This window comes from Engraulis encrasicolus, chromosome 20 (genome assembly GCF_034702125.1).
Source record: "Engraulis encrasicolus isolate BLACKSEA-1 chromosome 20, IST_EnEncr_1.0, whole genome shotgun sequence".
NCBI lineage: Eukaryota > Metazoa > Chordata > Actinopteri > Clupeiformes > Engraulidae > Engraulis > Engraulis encrasicolus.
In genome coordinates, this window is record NC_085876.1 from 38,981,131 (window position 1) to 38,997,413 (window position 16,283).

Genomic DNA, 16,283 nt, shown 5'->3' on the forward strand with positions numbered 1-16,283 from the left:
GGGTATCTCTATCAGATCTAGAATGCTGTTTAGTATGACTTGGCTCCAAGTATGGTCATATCTCATTAGTGGTTTATTATGCTCTAGATCAGGTGTAGTATGCTGTTTAGTACGGTCAGGTTCAGGTTCATTCCACCAGTATGCTTGCTTCCCTATCACCACGGTGATTTGTACATTGAGTGTTTGATTGGTAGACATTTCTTGGTCGTGTTGCAGACTTCTGTCTTCTGGGAAGGGCTCTTTCTCCTCTTCTCTTCTCTTCTCGTCTCTTCTCTTCTCTTCTCTTCTCTTCTCTTCTCGTCTCGTCTCGTCTCGTCTCTTCTCTTCTCTTCTCTTCTCTTCTCTTCTCTTCTCTTCTCTTCTCTCCCCTCCTAAAGAGCATTCTTAATCTTCAACAATGTTACCATGAGTCGAGAACCAGTCCTCTGCTCAACTTTGTCAAGGAACAAAATCTGCTGAAAAACTACTTACAGTAAGTAGTAGAGAGTTGGGTGAGGGGCAAACATCCCCATTCATTTCAAGATGCAATTCAGCATTTCTTGCTGACCAAGTGCAAGTGTATGTGAGAGAGGACCCAGAGTTTTACCACCTTTTTTTTTCTTGTGTTTCATGTTTGGAGTAAGTGGATGCTGGGGCCCAGAGTTGAGCTGGTGTTCCCTCCCCTAACACACACACACACACACACACACACACACACACACACACACACACACACACACACACACACACACACACACACACACACACACACACACACACACACACACACACACACACACACACACACACACACACACACACACACACACACACACTGTACGTGCACCCCCAATGGCACCCTGTGTGTATGTGTGGGCAGCTTTCCAGCCAACCCCTCCCTCCATCTGTGTTTTTAGGGGCCATTGGAGAGCAGCAAAGGTGCTGTGTGTGTATGTGTGCGTGTGCGTGTGTGTGCGTGTGTCTTTATGGAGGTGTAGGTGTGTGTTTGTGCAGGTGTGTGTGTGCACAGCGTGCGTGTGTAGGTGTGTGTGTGTGTGTGTGTGTGTGTGTGGATGTGTGGATGTGTGTGAAAGGTGAGAGGGAAATGGTGTCATGTCTGCCCTCTCGGCTCACACAGGGGCCTGTGTGTGTGTGTGTGTGTGTGTGTGTGTGTGTGTGGGTGTGTGTGTGTGTGTGTGTGTGTGTGTGTGTGTGTGTGTGTGTGTGTGTGTGTGTGTGTGTGTGTGTGTGTGTGTGTGTGTGTGTGTGTGTGTGTGTATGTGCTCTCGACGTGCTCTCTGTGCCTCAGACACTGTGTCCTCTCCATGCCCTCGCCAGTATACAAAGGGCCCTCTCACAACCAGCAAACTGCAGGCCTAGCATAACCTCCGTCTGTGTGTGTGTGTCTGTCTGTCTGTGTGTGTGTGTCTGCGTGCATTTGTGTGGACAGATCTGTGATTCTTCTTGTTCCAGTACATGGGCACAAACGCATCTTTTGATGATGCATCACGTGCCGTGTGTGTATGCGTGTGTGTGTGTGCAACTGTGTGTGTATGCGTGTGTGTGTGTGCAACTGTGTGTGTGTGTGTGTGTGTGTGTGTGTACGGCGCGCACCCATACGCATGTCATGCCACAGACAAAGAGCACATGCAGTACAGGACAGTACATGCACCATGAAGCCCGTCTGTGTGTGTGTGTGTGCGTGTGTCTGTGTGTCTGTGTGTCTGTGTGTGTGTGTGTGCGTGTGTCTGTGTGTCTGTGTGTCTGTGTGTGTGTGTGTGTGTGTGTTTGTGTCCATGTGTGTAGGTCGTTTGGGCCTTGTTGGCCACCGTAGTTTGTTGCTCCACCACCATGCATGCACGCCTCCTTTAGCATGTTTAGCGTGTGAGCCAAGTGTGCAAGATGGTGTTGGTGATTGAAATAATGGTGGTGGTGGTGGTGGCTAGAAGGTTTGGAGGGGGTGTGGGGATGGGGGTTGCGCAAGGGAACAAGCCCCTCTTTGAGTGGTGACTGCCCGGCCCATCTGGTTGGCAGAGTTAGTGGGGGGGGTTGTCAAGGTTGGAGCTGAGGGGCTATGGAAGTGTGAGGAAACAAAACGTAATTTCAGGTCCTTTCTTTGTGTTGTGTGTGCCGTGCATGTGACGAATCGACAAATAGTAGACCCTCAAGAGTAGACCCTCAACACACACCCTGTTCCACCACTGCAACGTTGTAATAGTCACTGAAAAAACGTTACGACCATAGGACTACACCACCACTATACCACTAGTGCTGAGGGCCTTAGGTAATAGACTAAAGTTATGACTTGGTCATAGCCGTTCTGATAAGAGCTAATTTAGAGCAGGGGCCGTGTCTCTTTTGTTATGTTTTTCGACTTTATTTGATAGGACAGTGTAACAGGTGGACAGGAACAGAATTGGGGGAGAGACGGGGAGGGGTCGGCAAAGGACCCGGGCCGGTAATCGAACCGGGGTCAGCCGCATGGCATGGCAGAGTGCCCTACCGGTTGTGGCCACGGCAGGGCTCAGGGGGGCCGTGTCTTTAGGGGTGTTATGGAGTTTGGAGGGTGGGAGCCGGGAGGTGGAGGGTGGAGATGGTGCTGGAGCAGAGGTGGATGTTCAAAGTTTTGGCCTTGGGTCCGGGTGGGAGTGAGGTGGGGAAGATGGTGGATCTGGGCTGGGGTTGGTGGTGAGGGCAGAGAAGGTGTCTGTAAATATGAGAAGCAGGGTCACTCCCATTGGCTTCTATTGTACCGTCACAAATGTGCAAGAGGGTTGGTAGGGGCTGGGATGAGTTTTGTTGTTGCTGGGGGTTAGGTGCACTGCGAGGAAGAGAAAGCTAGAGAGAGAGGAGGTGAGACCAGAGAGGGGGAGAGAAAGAGCGAGAGAGAGAGAGAGAGAGAGAGAGAGAGAGAGAGAGAGAGAGAGAACAGAGAAGGAGAGAGAGGGAGAGAGCCGGGTCCGGGCCGGGTCGGGCCCAACCTTGTCTGCCCTGCTGGCATGCCCCGCCGGCTGGCAGTACAGACAAACAAAAAGCTTTTTATTGCCACCCGAGAGCACTGCAAAACACCGCACGCACGCACGCACGCACACACACCACACACACCACACACAGACTCTCCCTCTCTCACTCCCTCACACACAGACACACACACACAGACGCACGCACACACACACACACACACACACACACACACACACACACACACACACACACACACACACACACACACACACACACACACACTATCTCTCTCTCTCTCTCTCTCTCTCTCTCTCTCTCTCTCTCTCTCTCTCTCTCTCTCTCTCTCTCTCTCTCTCTCTGAAAAAAGACACTCACTCAGACACTCTCGCACCCCCAATATGGCGTGTGCAGTGCAGTAGATGGATAGATTCTAGCCAGCTCCCTGGTTTGTGTCGGACGGCCATCCATCTCCACTAGGACGTTTGTCTGACTCTCACTATCGTTTGTTTTGTGTTTTATGTTTTTGTTTTTCTCCGCCACTGCTGCTGCTGGTAAGCGAAAGTCGTCTGAAGCTATCTCTCATGTAGAGAAAACAATACACCAGGTTTCTGGTGCAGGGAGAGGGGTGGGGGTTGGTGGGGGGTGGGGGGTCGGACATTAAAAAATGGTTGCACGTCAGTGTTCTTCTTACTTTCTCTTCTAGTGCAAGTTCACCTCTTTGCTTTTCTGTCGCTCTTGCACTCTCTCTCTCTCTCTCTCTCTCTCTCTCTCTCTCTCTCTCTCTCTCTCTCTCTCTCTCCTTCTCTCTCTCCTTCTCCCTTTCTCCCTCCCTGGCTGTCTACGTGTTGCTCCTACAGCCAAACCCAGGTCTGTTGCTAAGCCCCCTCTCTTCTGGAAGGGGAAAAAGGGGGGAGAAAAGGCGGTTTGGGACAACAGATATTTGGAACAACATGTTATCACATTCTTGTGGATTAGCCAATTACGTCATTTTTTATTTATTTATTTTTGCAACTGAGACAGCAGGACTGTGAAGCCACTACTTGCCTTCTCTCATGCCCTCTGCTGGTCAAAGCTGTGTAACTGCATTTCCACTCCATCCCACTCATTGGCTGTGTGCTACTGTTACACTCATGATGGATCAGCGAGAGCTATGCAGTGTGTCTGTAGTTTGTTTATGCCCGCTGGTGAAAAGTCAAAGTCATCTTTTTGACATCTTTTGAATTTTTATTTTCTTCACATGCCCTTTGATTACCCTTTAATGACAACATTACAGGTATAAGACATCCAAAGGATGTAAGAGGCTTTGAACACAACAGTCTGTCAAGTGTATTGTATTGTACTGTATCTTTTGGGAATCATACTTATGTATTTTTCTCTCTCTTCTCTCACCCTTCCCTCCCTCCCTCTCTCTCTCTTTCCACCCTTTTCTCTGTTTTCTCTCCACAGCTGAACTGGAGTTTGTTCAGATAATAATCATAATAGTGGTGATGACTGTGATGGTGGTGGTGATCATTTGCCTGCTCAACCACTACAGGCTGTCGGCCTGGGCCTTCTTCACCCGACAGAGCCAGGCACGGCGCCGGGACCAGGCAATGCAACCGGTAAGACAGAGAGAGTGAGAGAGAGTGTGCGTGTGCGTGTGTGTGTTTGTGTGCGTGTGCGTGTGGTTGTGTTTCTGAAGGTAATGTAGTTGTCTTTATATATGAAAGGTAGGTGTATGTGTGTGTGTTTGCAAGAGAGAGGTTATGTAGTCGGTTGGACCCCTTTTGGTGTGTTTGTATGGCAGTGCAGTTTGGCCACTGCTATTGGAGCACACCAACAAGGTGGGGGCCAAATCCTGTGTAAGAACATTTCCTCACTGACAGGTTATGGTCAGGGATTGTTTTTATTTGGGCACAGTTTAGCATTCTTTAGCTATTGTAAGGGTTAATATGAATGGAAGTCAATAGGGGGGGGGCACAAAGACATTGAAGTGGGGCTAAGTGTGTGTGTGTGTGTGTGTGTGTGTGCGTGCTTGCGTGCGTGCGTGCGTGTGTGTGTGCTGGTAAGTACATACATGTCTGCGTGTAAGACTGGCAGTTTGTTTCTGTGTGAACGCGACTCACGTATGTTGTAACCAAGTCATAAATGTTCACATGCTGGTAGCTGCCGTCAAGTTTTTAGTGCGCACCTTAAAAACTCTGCATGCACGTCGTTCTGTCTTCCGCCACTCCATAGAGGTGCATGTTGAGTCACAGAGAGGTAGTGCTATTTTAAAATGGTTCCCCATTGCATGTGTCATCCCTACTGTCATTTTTTTAGAATGCATCGTAGCCTCTTACTGCAGATGGGGTCGCCGGCAGGTCTATTCACTATTTGCTGAAAATACTCAACTAACTTACATCATAACAACATTGCTATGACAGTGCAGAGAGCTTTAAGTAATAGATTAAGACATCGCCATTACAATTTTGGTGACAGTACGGTTATGACATTAGCTCTTCGCTAAGGGTTAATGTCTCTGCATGCATGCCAGCTTGTCTCCCCCCCCCCGCTTATGAGGTCAATATTCAATTGCCAGGAGCTGAAGTTGCTTTTAGTAAGTAACTTACAAACTCTGCAGGCATAGTTGCGTATGCCCCCCACTACATGACTGAAATGTTGAGTCATTTGGAGATGTGGTGCACTGGTGTTTTTTTTTTTTCAAATGGTGGCCAGATGCACGTGTGTCCCCAAATTTTTAGCACTTTCCTTAAAACTACAGGTGTGACATGATCGTTTTTCTATCATAAAACGTTAAATATTGAGTCACCAGGTCTGGTGGTAGTGCTGTTTTTCACTGGTTGCCCAAATAGTATACAAGTAGTATACACATCTGTAAATATCTTGGCGCTGGTAGATGCAGTCAAGTTTTTCGTACGCATCTTAAAAACTCCAGTCTTGAAAACTCCCCCAGTTCTTCTAGAATTTCTCTTGAACACTCTACAGCTCCCATAGAACTCTGTGTTAAACATCCCACAAAGTCCTTGTGATATCATAATGAGAAGCCAACATTCTAATCACATTTGTGATGGCACTCCGTCCTCAAAGAGTTAAAAGCTCCACCCTGAAGAGTTTAAATGTTGAGTCACTCGGCGGGTGTTGGTGTTTTTTTAAGATGGTGGGTCAAATGCATGCGTGTGTGTCCCCTATACATCTCCTTTATGGTGCATATGCTTCCTGATGTATGCACTGCGCAGTGCACGTCTGCCCGGAGATGACAAGCATTTTGGCACCAGAGTTGGGGGGGCCAGCCCAAGTGTTTAGGACCATAAACATTTGCTGTTGCAGTGTTGGTTGTGTAGTAGTGTGTGTGTGTGTGTGTGTGTGTGTGTGTGTGTGTGTGTGTGTGTGTGTGTGTGTGTGTGTGTGTGTGTGTGTGTGTGTGTGTGTGTGTGTGTGTGTGTGTGTGTGTCTGTACGTGCGTTGTGTATGCTTTTGTGTATGTGTGTGTGTGTGTGTGTGTGTGTGTGTGTGTGTGTGTGTGTGTGTGTGTGTGTGTGTGTGTGTGTGTGTGTGTGTGTGCACACGCACATGTTCACTGTTTGTATACTTTTTTCCATTTTCTTTTTTTACTGTGTTTTCATATTTCCGGATGTGTACGAGTCTGAACACACACATATGCAGTCTGAATATTTAACAGTCTGTTTTTATGTGTGTTTTTGGTGGTTATAATGTTTTTTGTTCTCCGCCAAAGCATAATGAGTATCTGTGCCTGCGCGTTCGTCTTTGTGTCTTTCTATACATGTGCGTGACTCTGCATATGTTTTGCATAACACGTATGCATCTGTGTTTGTATTCTGTCTCTTAGTTAATGTGTTTTCGTGTGTGTGTGTGTCTAGTCTAATGTCTATGCGTCTGTGTGTGTGCGTGTGAAGTGTTGCTCCTGCACCAGCTGCTCTCTGTAACTCTCAGTAGCACCCAGTGTCTCTGCTAGCCCTCCCTCCTTCTGTCTCTCTCTCTCTCTCTGTTTCTCTATCTCCCTCTCTATCTCCGTCTCTCCATCCCCCTCTGTCCCTATCCTCCTCCTCCTCTCTGTCTATCTTGCTCTACCTCGCTCCCCTCCCCTCCCTCCTGTCCCCTCCCCTCCTGTCCTCTCCTATCCTCTCCCCCTCTCTCCTCTCCTCTTCTCTCCTCTTCTCTCATCTCCCCTCCTTTCCTCTCCTCTCCTCTCCTCTTCTCTCCTCTCCTCTCTTCTCCTCTCCCCTCCTCTCCACTCCTCTCCTCCCTTCCTCCCCCTCTTTCCTCTCCTCTCCTCTCCTCCCCTCCCCTTCTTTTCCCTCCTCCTCTCCCCTCCTCTCCTCCTCCTCTTTTCCCTCCTCCCCACCTCACCTCTCCTCTCCTCTCCTCTCCTCTCCTCCCCCTCTTCTTCCCTCCTCCCCCTGCCTCCTCTCCTCTCCTCTCCTCCCCCTCTTCTTCCCTCCTCCCCCTGCCACATCTCTGTCTAGACACTCAGACCATTACCTCCCCCCTACCCTGATGCATCATGGGAGGAGAGACACCGCGCCAGGCACTCGCAGCCTCTGCTCTCATGTTTATTGATGAGCCTCTCTCTCTCTCTCTCTCTGTGTGTGTGTGTGTGTGTGTGTGTGTGTGTGTGTGTGTGTGTGTGTGTGTGTGTGTGTGTGTGTGTGTGTGTGTGTGTGTGTGTGTGTGTGTGTGTGTGTGTGTGTGTGTGTGTGTGTGTGTGTGTGTGTGTTAGATGTATTACGTAGGCCCTTTCACCTTCATTATACACAAACATACACACAGTCGAGACAGTGACTGACTCTTATACAGACAAATGTATACACACACAGACACGCACACACATACACATACACACACATACACATACACATGCTTCGACAACCCCCTCTCACCCAGCCACCCCCTCTTCTCTCTCTTATGCCGGAGGTCTCATTGTGCAAATCAGACACATTAACACCGGCAGAAAATAGCCTCGGTAATGAAGCTGTCTGGCTTTTTATTGTTTCTCTCTAGATTTTATTTTCATTTTTTTTTTTTATTAGGAAGGACATTAAGGCAGTCTGCAGCGCCACAACATTCTGTCTGATGGCAGAAAATGCTTGATGTCCTCTCATTTTGCTTGCACCTACTGCACAGATACACACACACGTACACACACAGACACACACACTGCAGAATGCCTGGAAGTATTGTAGACAGGGCAATAGCGCTGTTGAATATTAAAGCTTTCATTGCACATTAAATATCCTGTTCCTCGGTGTACAATTCAAGGTCTTTTTTTTTTTTTTTGAAGCAGACTCTGAATGAATGCGCTAATTCTTCTTCCTCTCTCTCTCTCTCTCTCTCTCTCTCTCTCTCTCTCTCTCTCTCTCTCTCTTTTTTTTTCTCTCTTTCTCTCTCTCTCTCTCTCTTACACACCCACTCCTCTTTCTTTCTTGCTGTCCAACTCTCTTCCTTCTTTTCTCTCTCTCGCTCCTTTCGTTCTTTCTTTTCCAGGAGGGGTGCTCGTGGCCCACAGACAGTCTAGTGGCCCAACAAGGAGCTACTGAGGTGGGTGACCTTCAGCCGTCCTGTTTGAAAGTTGGTTAGGGTGCGCACTAGTGCACATCTGCAAAAGCAGCAGTCCAGGTGCCAGATCATTATACGTAGTGGCTAGCCTGATACTAGCCTGATTATCATCGACGTGCAAATCTCTTCGAGGCTTGGTCTGACCAAGAGCATAACAATTAACGTTTTCCCAAACGGCATGGTTGACCTGCCTCCCTTGGTTTGCTAATGGTTGTTTGCTTATCGACAAAGTGGGAGGAGTTCCCGTATTTTCGGGAACTCAGAAAGTACTTGCATCGCTCTTGACCTGACTAGTTGCAACGCTGAAAGTGTTGCGCCACTAGGAGGGCACAGCCTGGCTAGCCTGATACCACTTTTTTTTTTAAAAACGTCAGGAGTACAAGTACATTGATGTCTGTACTTGCCGAGTACCAATACCGACACTTTTACCCCCAACATACAATGAAAATAAATGCACAACCTTGCACGAGCACACACACACACACACACACACACACACACACACACACACACACACACACACACACACACACACACACACACACACACACACACACACACACACACACACAGCTCAGCACTTGTGCTTCCACTGCGGTTGCCTTGTAGTGGTTGCTTACCTGGCTGTGCCCACCTCTGGGCTGGTCTCGGCTGAGTGCCGGGCGGGACACGGCACCTGCTTCCCTGCCTGTTGTGTTTGTCCAGCAGCCAGTGCTGAGCGAGCAACACTGTCTCAGCAGCATCTTTACACTGCATAGCATAATGCACTGGCGCCCCTCCACACACACACACACACACACACACGCACACACACACACACACACACACACACATACACACACACACACACACACACACACACACACACACACACACACACACACACACACACACACGCACACACACACACACACAGAGAGAGAGCCCTCCTCCCACTGCTAATGGTGGCCAAGCAGAACATAATGCTGTGCTGGCTGAGTGTGCCAGAATTGCCCTCCTTTCTTCTCTGTTTCTATCTCTCTCTTCCTCTCTCTCTCTCTCTCTCTCTCTCTCTCTCTCTCTCTCTCTCTCTCTCTCTCTCTCCTCCCCTCTGTCTCTGGGTCTCTCTCTCTCTCTCCCTCTCTCTCTCTCTCTGCTCTCTCTCTCCCTCTCTCTCTCTGGTCTCTCTCTCCCTCTCTCTCTCTCTCTCTCTCTCTCTCTCTCTCTCTCTCTCATGGTTATGTATGTATCCTTGTTAGGGTGATCTTGCATTGAGTGTAGTCCTCCATCAAGTGAGTGTGTGCATTACCCCTCAGGGTCAATGAAGTCCAGAGGTTAACTATCTTTGCTTTTTCTGTCCATCTCTTCCCCTCCCCTTCTCTCTCTCCCCTTCTCTCTCTCCCCTTCTCTCTCTCCCTCTCTCTCTCTCTCTCTCTCTCTCTCTCTCTCTCTCTCTCTCTCTCATCCCCTTCTGTCCCTTTCTCCCTTCCTCTTCTGTTTTCACTCTCATCCTCTGTCCATTTCTCCCTCTCTCTCTCTCTCCCCTCCCTCCCTCTCTCTCCCTCTCCCTTTCTCCTCTCTCTCTTCACCCCCTATCTCTCTCTCTCCCTCCCTCTCTCTCCTCCCTCTTCTCTCTCCTCTCTCTCTCTCTCTCTCTCTCTCTCTCTCTCTCTCTCTCTCTCCTTCTCTCCCTCTCTCCCTCTCTCCTTCTCTCCCTCTCTCCCTCCCCTCTCCCTCTCTCTCTCTCTCTCTCTCTCTCCCCTCCCTCCCCACCCTGCAGGTGATGTACGGCCCGCGGTCGGCCGAGCCTCAGCGCTTCGCGCCGCCGAGCTTCATGCAGCAGCGGGCCGAGCGCTTCTGCCGCTTCCAGCCCACCTACCCCTACCTGCAGCAGGACATCGACCTGCCGCCCACCATCTGCCTGTCGGACGGCGAGGAGCTGCCGCCCTACAAGGGGCCCTGCACGCTGCAGCTGCGTGACCCCGAGCAGCAGCTGGAGCTCAGCCGGGCCTCGGTGCGCGCGCCGCCCAACCGGACCATATTCGACAGTGACCTCATAGACGTTTACGTGCACGGCGGCGGTGGGGGAGGGGGCGGCGGTGGCGGCGGCGGAACGGGTCCCAGGCCTCCGAGCTCCAATTCGGGCAAGAGCGCGTCCAGCGTGACCACGCGCATGGAGGGCCCGCCGCCCACCTACAGCGAGGTCATGGGGCAGATGCAAGGGCACGGCGGTCAGCTGCTGGCGCCTACTACTTCGACGACGTCCTCGTCGTCTTCGTCGACGGCGTCGTCGACTAGCACGTCGTCCGCGTCCACCACGTCCACCGCCGCCTTCCTCCAGCACCACCACCACCACCAACACCACCAGCAGCAGCAGCACAGCAATAACGGCCAGAGAAGCACCGCGCCCACACCCACACCATCACAGCCACAACCACAGCCACAGCTACAGCCCACGCACCACCCACACCCTCAGCCACCTCTAGGGGGCAGTGGCGGCCTCACGGCAGTCCCCAGAGTCGGGCACCAGCAGACTGGCAGCAGTAACAGCAGCGTAAGCACAACGGTGCCCGGCAAGGCCGCCAAAGATGGCCGTCGACGGGATTGATTACCAGATTACAGATTATACACCCCCAACACCACCCAACATCCTTACCGATACACCCCCCCCCAGCCCTTATGATCGATCGATCTCCCTTCCACCCTTACTAAACTCCCTCACACAAACAAATAAAACGAAAAAGAAAACAAAGACTTAATATAAATAAACACGCACGCATATATTACTCCCATACCAACAACACGTGATGGTGAGAGACACACAAGGGAGGCCAGGAGAGTGTGTGTGTGGGGGGGGAGAAATAAACTGAGAATGAGAAAATATGACATGAGAGATGTAAGAGGAATGAACGAATGATAAAGAAAAGAGAACATGGGAAACTGAGAGAGAGAGATGGAAAGAAAGAAACGTGTCACTCTCCAGAACTGCCTACTCCCCAAGCGATCCCCTTGCACAATATGAACAGAAAAAAAAATCGAGGAACCAAGCTTACAAATTTATTATTTTTTTGTATGTTTCTCTCTTTTTTTGCTAGAACTGTGGGCCTTGTGTGGATGTTTTTTGGCTTAATAGCTATTTTTTTCTTGTTTGTTTGTCTTGTTTGTTTTTTGTATGCTTACGTTTATTTAAAAGAGAAAAAAAAAACAAGATTGTTGGCACAGACATTTTGCGTGAGGGGCCACGAGGGCCATAGGATTTGTGGATCTGTTGTTTTTGGTTGTCATTTTTTTTCTTCCTTACTTTGTTTTTCTTGTTAGTTTTCCTCTTTTCTTTCTTTATTTCTTTCTTTCTTGCTTTCTTTCTTTCTCGCTTTTGGGATCTGTGCACAGACAATTTTTTATCTGAGTTCCAAAATTTTGAGTGCCATGATTCACACACAGGAGTCAGACCACCACCAGGGGGCGTGATGGGACAAAAGATGAAAGATGAAAAACCCACCATAAAATATTAAGTTGCACTAACTTAACTGTTTTCAAGAAATGAGCGTAAAAGCCTACCTGTGGTTTGGTTGTTGTCGTGCATCGGCTCCCCTAAAGGTCTTTTAGGGGAAAAAAAGCGACTAAGCATTTTTGTTTTTGCTTCCTTTTTAATTATTTGTTCCTCTTTTCAGTTATCTATTATAAAGAATAAAGGAGGGGATAGAGTACTTTGATCCAGCCTAAAATCTATACACACAACTGAACCGCAAAATGGCACTTAAGGGGGGTTTTAACGAAAATCTGTTCTAATGTCCAGTTCTCTCTTTTTTTTCTTCTCTCCTGAACAACAGATAAATATAACTTTTAGCACGGAGTCTTTTTTGGATGGAAGTCATGACAAACACACTCATGCATTGCTTTCATCCTGTCAAGTAGCACTTTAATACTTCCTGTCACCTCAGAGTTGTCGTTTGGGTCCAAAAGCAGATGGGATTTGTGGGATACATAGTCTTATGCACACACATCACCCCCATTGTCATGAGTGTGCATTGCTTGTCTTTTTTTGTGTAAATCGTTGGGGAAATGTTGGTTTTTGCGTTGCGAGGGATGAGGAGACACCCCGACCCCATCACCACCACCACTACTTGCCATCTAGGTTGAGTGAGAACCTTTTTTTTCTTTTCTTTTTTTGGTCCACCATGAGTAGTTTTCGTCAGTCCTCATGCTTCAATGTGTGTAATGCTAAGTGGTTGTTGAAAGAGAGGGATTGAAAGGTGATGCTGTTGTGTTTTGCTCGCGTAAGTTTGATGGAGGGACTGTGCCGCAAAATGGTGGCCAAAAATACTGTACATCAAGTCACATTCCCTTGTTGCTTTTCCTGGAAGTCTGTCTGTAGCCTGGAGACGGGAGTCTGCTATCTTTGTTTTTCTTAGTTCTCACACCTGAGAAGACCACGTACTGTACGCAGAAACACAGATGTTTGGAGAGAGAGAGAGAGAGAGAGAGAGAGAGAGAGAGAGAGAGAGAGAGAGCGCGCTTAGGCTTAGGAAGCAACACAAGTGATAATGAAGACCAACATTCTTATTTATGATTGTTTAAGACTAAAGAGATTTTAGAGGTGATTGTGGACCCAAGACTTTGTGTTTGGAAATACGACCCGAAGCCTAGAGATGGACAAGTCTGAGATGACTCGGGGGGGGGGGGGACAAGTTTTTTTTTTGTTTTTTTTTTTGCAAAGAACAAAACATTCAACCAGAACACAAGAATGAAAGTTAAACGGTGTGTCCAATGCCAAGAGAAAGTATGTATGTATGTGTGTGTTTGTGTGTATTTTTGTTCATGTTTTTCCCTCTTCAATCTTGAGTTTGTCTGACCTTATTCTGTTGTCTTTTTTATATATATTTGTTTGTTTTATGACTATCCCGCATTATGCCCATCTCTGCCACATTCAGAATGCTTTCAGACGCGCTGATTGTGTTTTGTTTTGTTTTTTCTTCTGTACTTTTTGAGAACCACTGGTCTTGCTTGGGCTTCCAATCGAGAGAAAACAGGCCCACAGAAAAAAAAAGAGTTTTATCAAAGCTGAGGGTATTTATTTTGTTATGATGAAGTATTTATTTGTATGTAAAACGTTTTTGAGACAAGTGTTCTGTCCTTTTTTTTAATTATTATTCCCTTTCATTGGCAAAGCCAGTTTTTAGAGACCCTAGACGACTAATTCAAGCTCCTGCATTGCAAAAATCCAGATTTTGATGAATGACTGTCCCCATTTATCCTCCTTTCTTAACATTTTTGACAACAAAAGAAACAACACCCATCGCCATCCTCACCCCCTTGAAAGCCTCAAGTCATAATGATACTTCTGAAAGCCTGCTTTTGCTCCGTAGACCTGACTGACTCCTTATTGGATCACCTTCCTGTCACTCATTCACTAGGCGCGCAGTTTGAGTTTGTCATTATTATTTTTTTCTCGTTCTGTGTTTTTTCGCTGCTGCTCTGCGCTGCTACTACTGCTGCTGCTCTTGTCCACGTCCGATGTTCTGTCCTCCCATGTAACCCAACGTCTGCTCCCCACCCCCCCCCCACCACCTCGCCTCCCTCCCCCCACCCCACCCCTTCCCTCCTCTTCCCCTCTTCCCTTACCCACCCACCCATTCTGTACCTCGTAAATATGTTAACCTGTTTCCTTATCTAGAATGAAAACTAGCTCTCACGTACGTTTTGTCTTCTGTTATTCTTCTCATTTACTCTTTTTCCTTTACTTTTTTTTTTTTTCTCAATTTTCCCTTTTTCTAGCTCCCTCCACTTGTATGTCGTAGCTTAGATGAGACGGGGAGTTTGTGTTGTTTATTTGTTTTTTTTTGTTTTGTTTTCTTCTAACGTGGTCGACCCAAGATGTTTGCATGTTGTCGTCAATGATAGAATTACGTGAGCAAATTCGGTGCCTAATGGTCATGTTTGAGCAGACATATAGGAACCCACTTGCACTCAAAAAAAAGCCCCCACCTTCGTTGTGCCTCACATTCAACGGTGCTTTTTTCAGTAGTTTGACTCTGTTTATTTGTACGGTGCTGTATATAACTTGAATATATTATGCACATATCCTACCCAATGGGTAGACAACCACAAGAGAACCTGTTAATACTGTAATATAATGTATAGATGATATTAAAAAGAAAAATTTAACACGGTGGCATCGAGTTTTGTGAATGCCCTACAATTGTGCTTTGTCCTTTTGTAAAAAAAAAACAGAGTAAAGTTTGCAAAAAATAATGCTACGATATGGTCACATAATGAATACAAAAAAATACTTCTTATATTTTTTCCTATACAGTAAATGCAAATCTGTTCTGTGATGAAAAACAAATATTCTGATATAAGGCAGTTGTACACAGGACAAGTAGCTGCTGCTTTTGTTACTTCCAGAGAATAATTATCGATGCCAGCGCTTGCCATTTATTTATTTGATCTTTTTTGTGACTGCTAGCTGTTTGGACTTGTATTAACCATGCTCGAACTACAGCAAAAACAAGAAAACTACAAAAAAAAACTGAAGAAAAGAAATAACATAAAAATCTACGAATGAATTGTACCATAGCTGATGGGGATTTAAAATCTTTCTTTTGAAAAAAAAAGGACATGACATGGGATAAAGGAAGGACTTCTTGTGTAACGGTGGACAAGATTACAAAATACTAGTTCCGAGGGCTGGTTTCACCTTTTTTTTGTTTTTTTTTTGTTTTTGGGTTCCTCTGGATTTCACTGAAGCAGCCCTGTCACAAATCAAAGGGATTTTAGATGATGCAAGACATACAGTAGTCAAACAAAATATTTTGTATTATTATTTTATATTTTATTTTACACATAATCAAGTCATGTGTGAACTGAAGCACTGCAATTACCTTTTTGAGCGAATGATCCACAGTCCCATTTAGTGATGCTGTGCAGACTCATTTGTTCATTTCCTTTCTTATTTGTTTTCATTATTGTTGAAACCTTTTTTTTCTAATACCAAGCTGTTCCATTTTCCGTTCTTAAAGCTTGACAAGAAATGAATGACAAGAGACTGGACAGACTGTATGGTTCTTCTTCTCTAGTTTCCATGGATCAAAAGGTTTTTTTCCTTTCTTTTTGTTTTTTTGTTTCCTTCGGAAAAACTAAAGCCGAATCGGAAGGTCACACTGCTGTGTTTAATCTGCTTGCCTTCATCATCATCAACAACATCATCTTCCTCATCATCACCACCTCCACCTCCACTGTCATCATCAGCCACCAACTCTCCACAGGACTCTATCCAACTTGGACTGATAAATGAAAAGTAATTAATAAATTTAAAAGAAAAAAAATCTGCTTTCTCTGCCAGAAGGAAAACGGTGACCGAGAAAGTCACTGCAGTGTTCTTATGCCTTTTATTATTAATATTGATTATTATTATTAATTATTATTTAAGCAATTGTGATGTCATCCGTTTGCAGCCTGAGGTTTGTCACTGCAATACTTTTACAGGAAAAAGGTGATTTTAAAAAAAAAAATACAAAAAAAGAGAGAAAAAAATAAAACTGTTGCTCAAAGTACTGTTGTAGTCCTTCATGAAACAATTCCATGCTTGTTCTTTCGCTGTTATAAAATGGCTAGAGAGCGATTAAAGTTGGGAAGAAAATATGTTTGAGTAAGTGTCTTTTGTGCTTTTGTGTGTGTGTTATCTCCCACCATATTGAAAGCCTACCTGGAGTCAAGGCAGCAGTGCAGTCACTTCAATTCACTGTTGCCGCATTGTGTCAGGAAGAATTTGCAGCAAGGAGTTAGAATCCCAAGTAATGTGGAAA

At 46.6% G+C, this 16,283-nt stretch overlaps 1 protein-coding gene across 3 annotated transcripts in view; it reads left to right on the forward strand.

The window, feature by feature from the left end:
* ldlrad4a (low density lipoprotein receptor class A domain containing 4a) overlaps nucleotides 1-14,035 on the forward strand; it is a 167,740-nt gene extending 153,705 nt beyond the window's left edge. For 2 of the 3 annotated variants that reach the window (XM_063185931.1, XM_063185933.1), the window contains 3 exons: nucleotides 4,390-4,544; nucleotides 8,428-8,481; nucleotides 10,259-14,035. In XM_063185931.1, coding sequence (XP_063042001.1) covers nucleotides 4,390-4,544; nucleotides 8,428-8,481; nucleotides 10,259-11,086 — 1,037 coding nt within the window. In that variant the 3' untranslated portion in view covers nucleotides 11,087-14,035. The remainder of the gene's footprint in view (nucleotides 1-4,389; nucleotides 4,545-8,427; nucleotides 8,482-10,258) is intronic. The other variant, XM_063185934.1, reaches the window with a different exon arrangement.
* The last annotated feature ends 2,248 nt before the right edge of the window (nucleotides 14,036-16,283 follow it).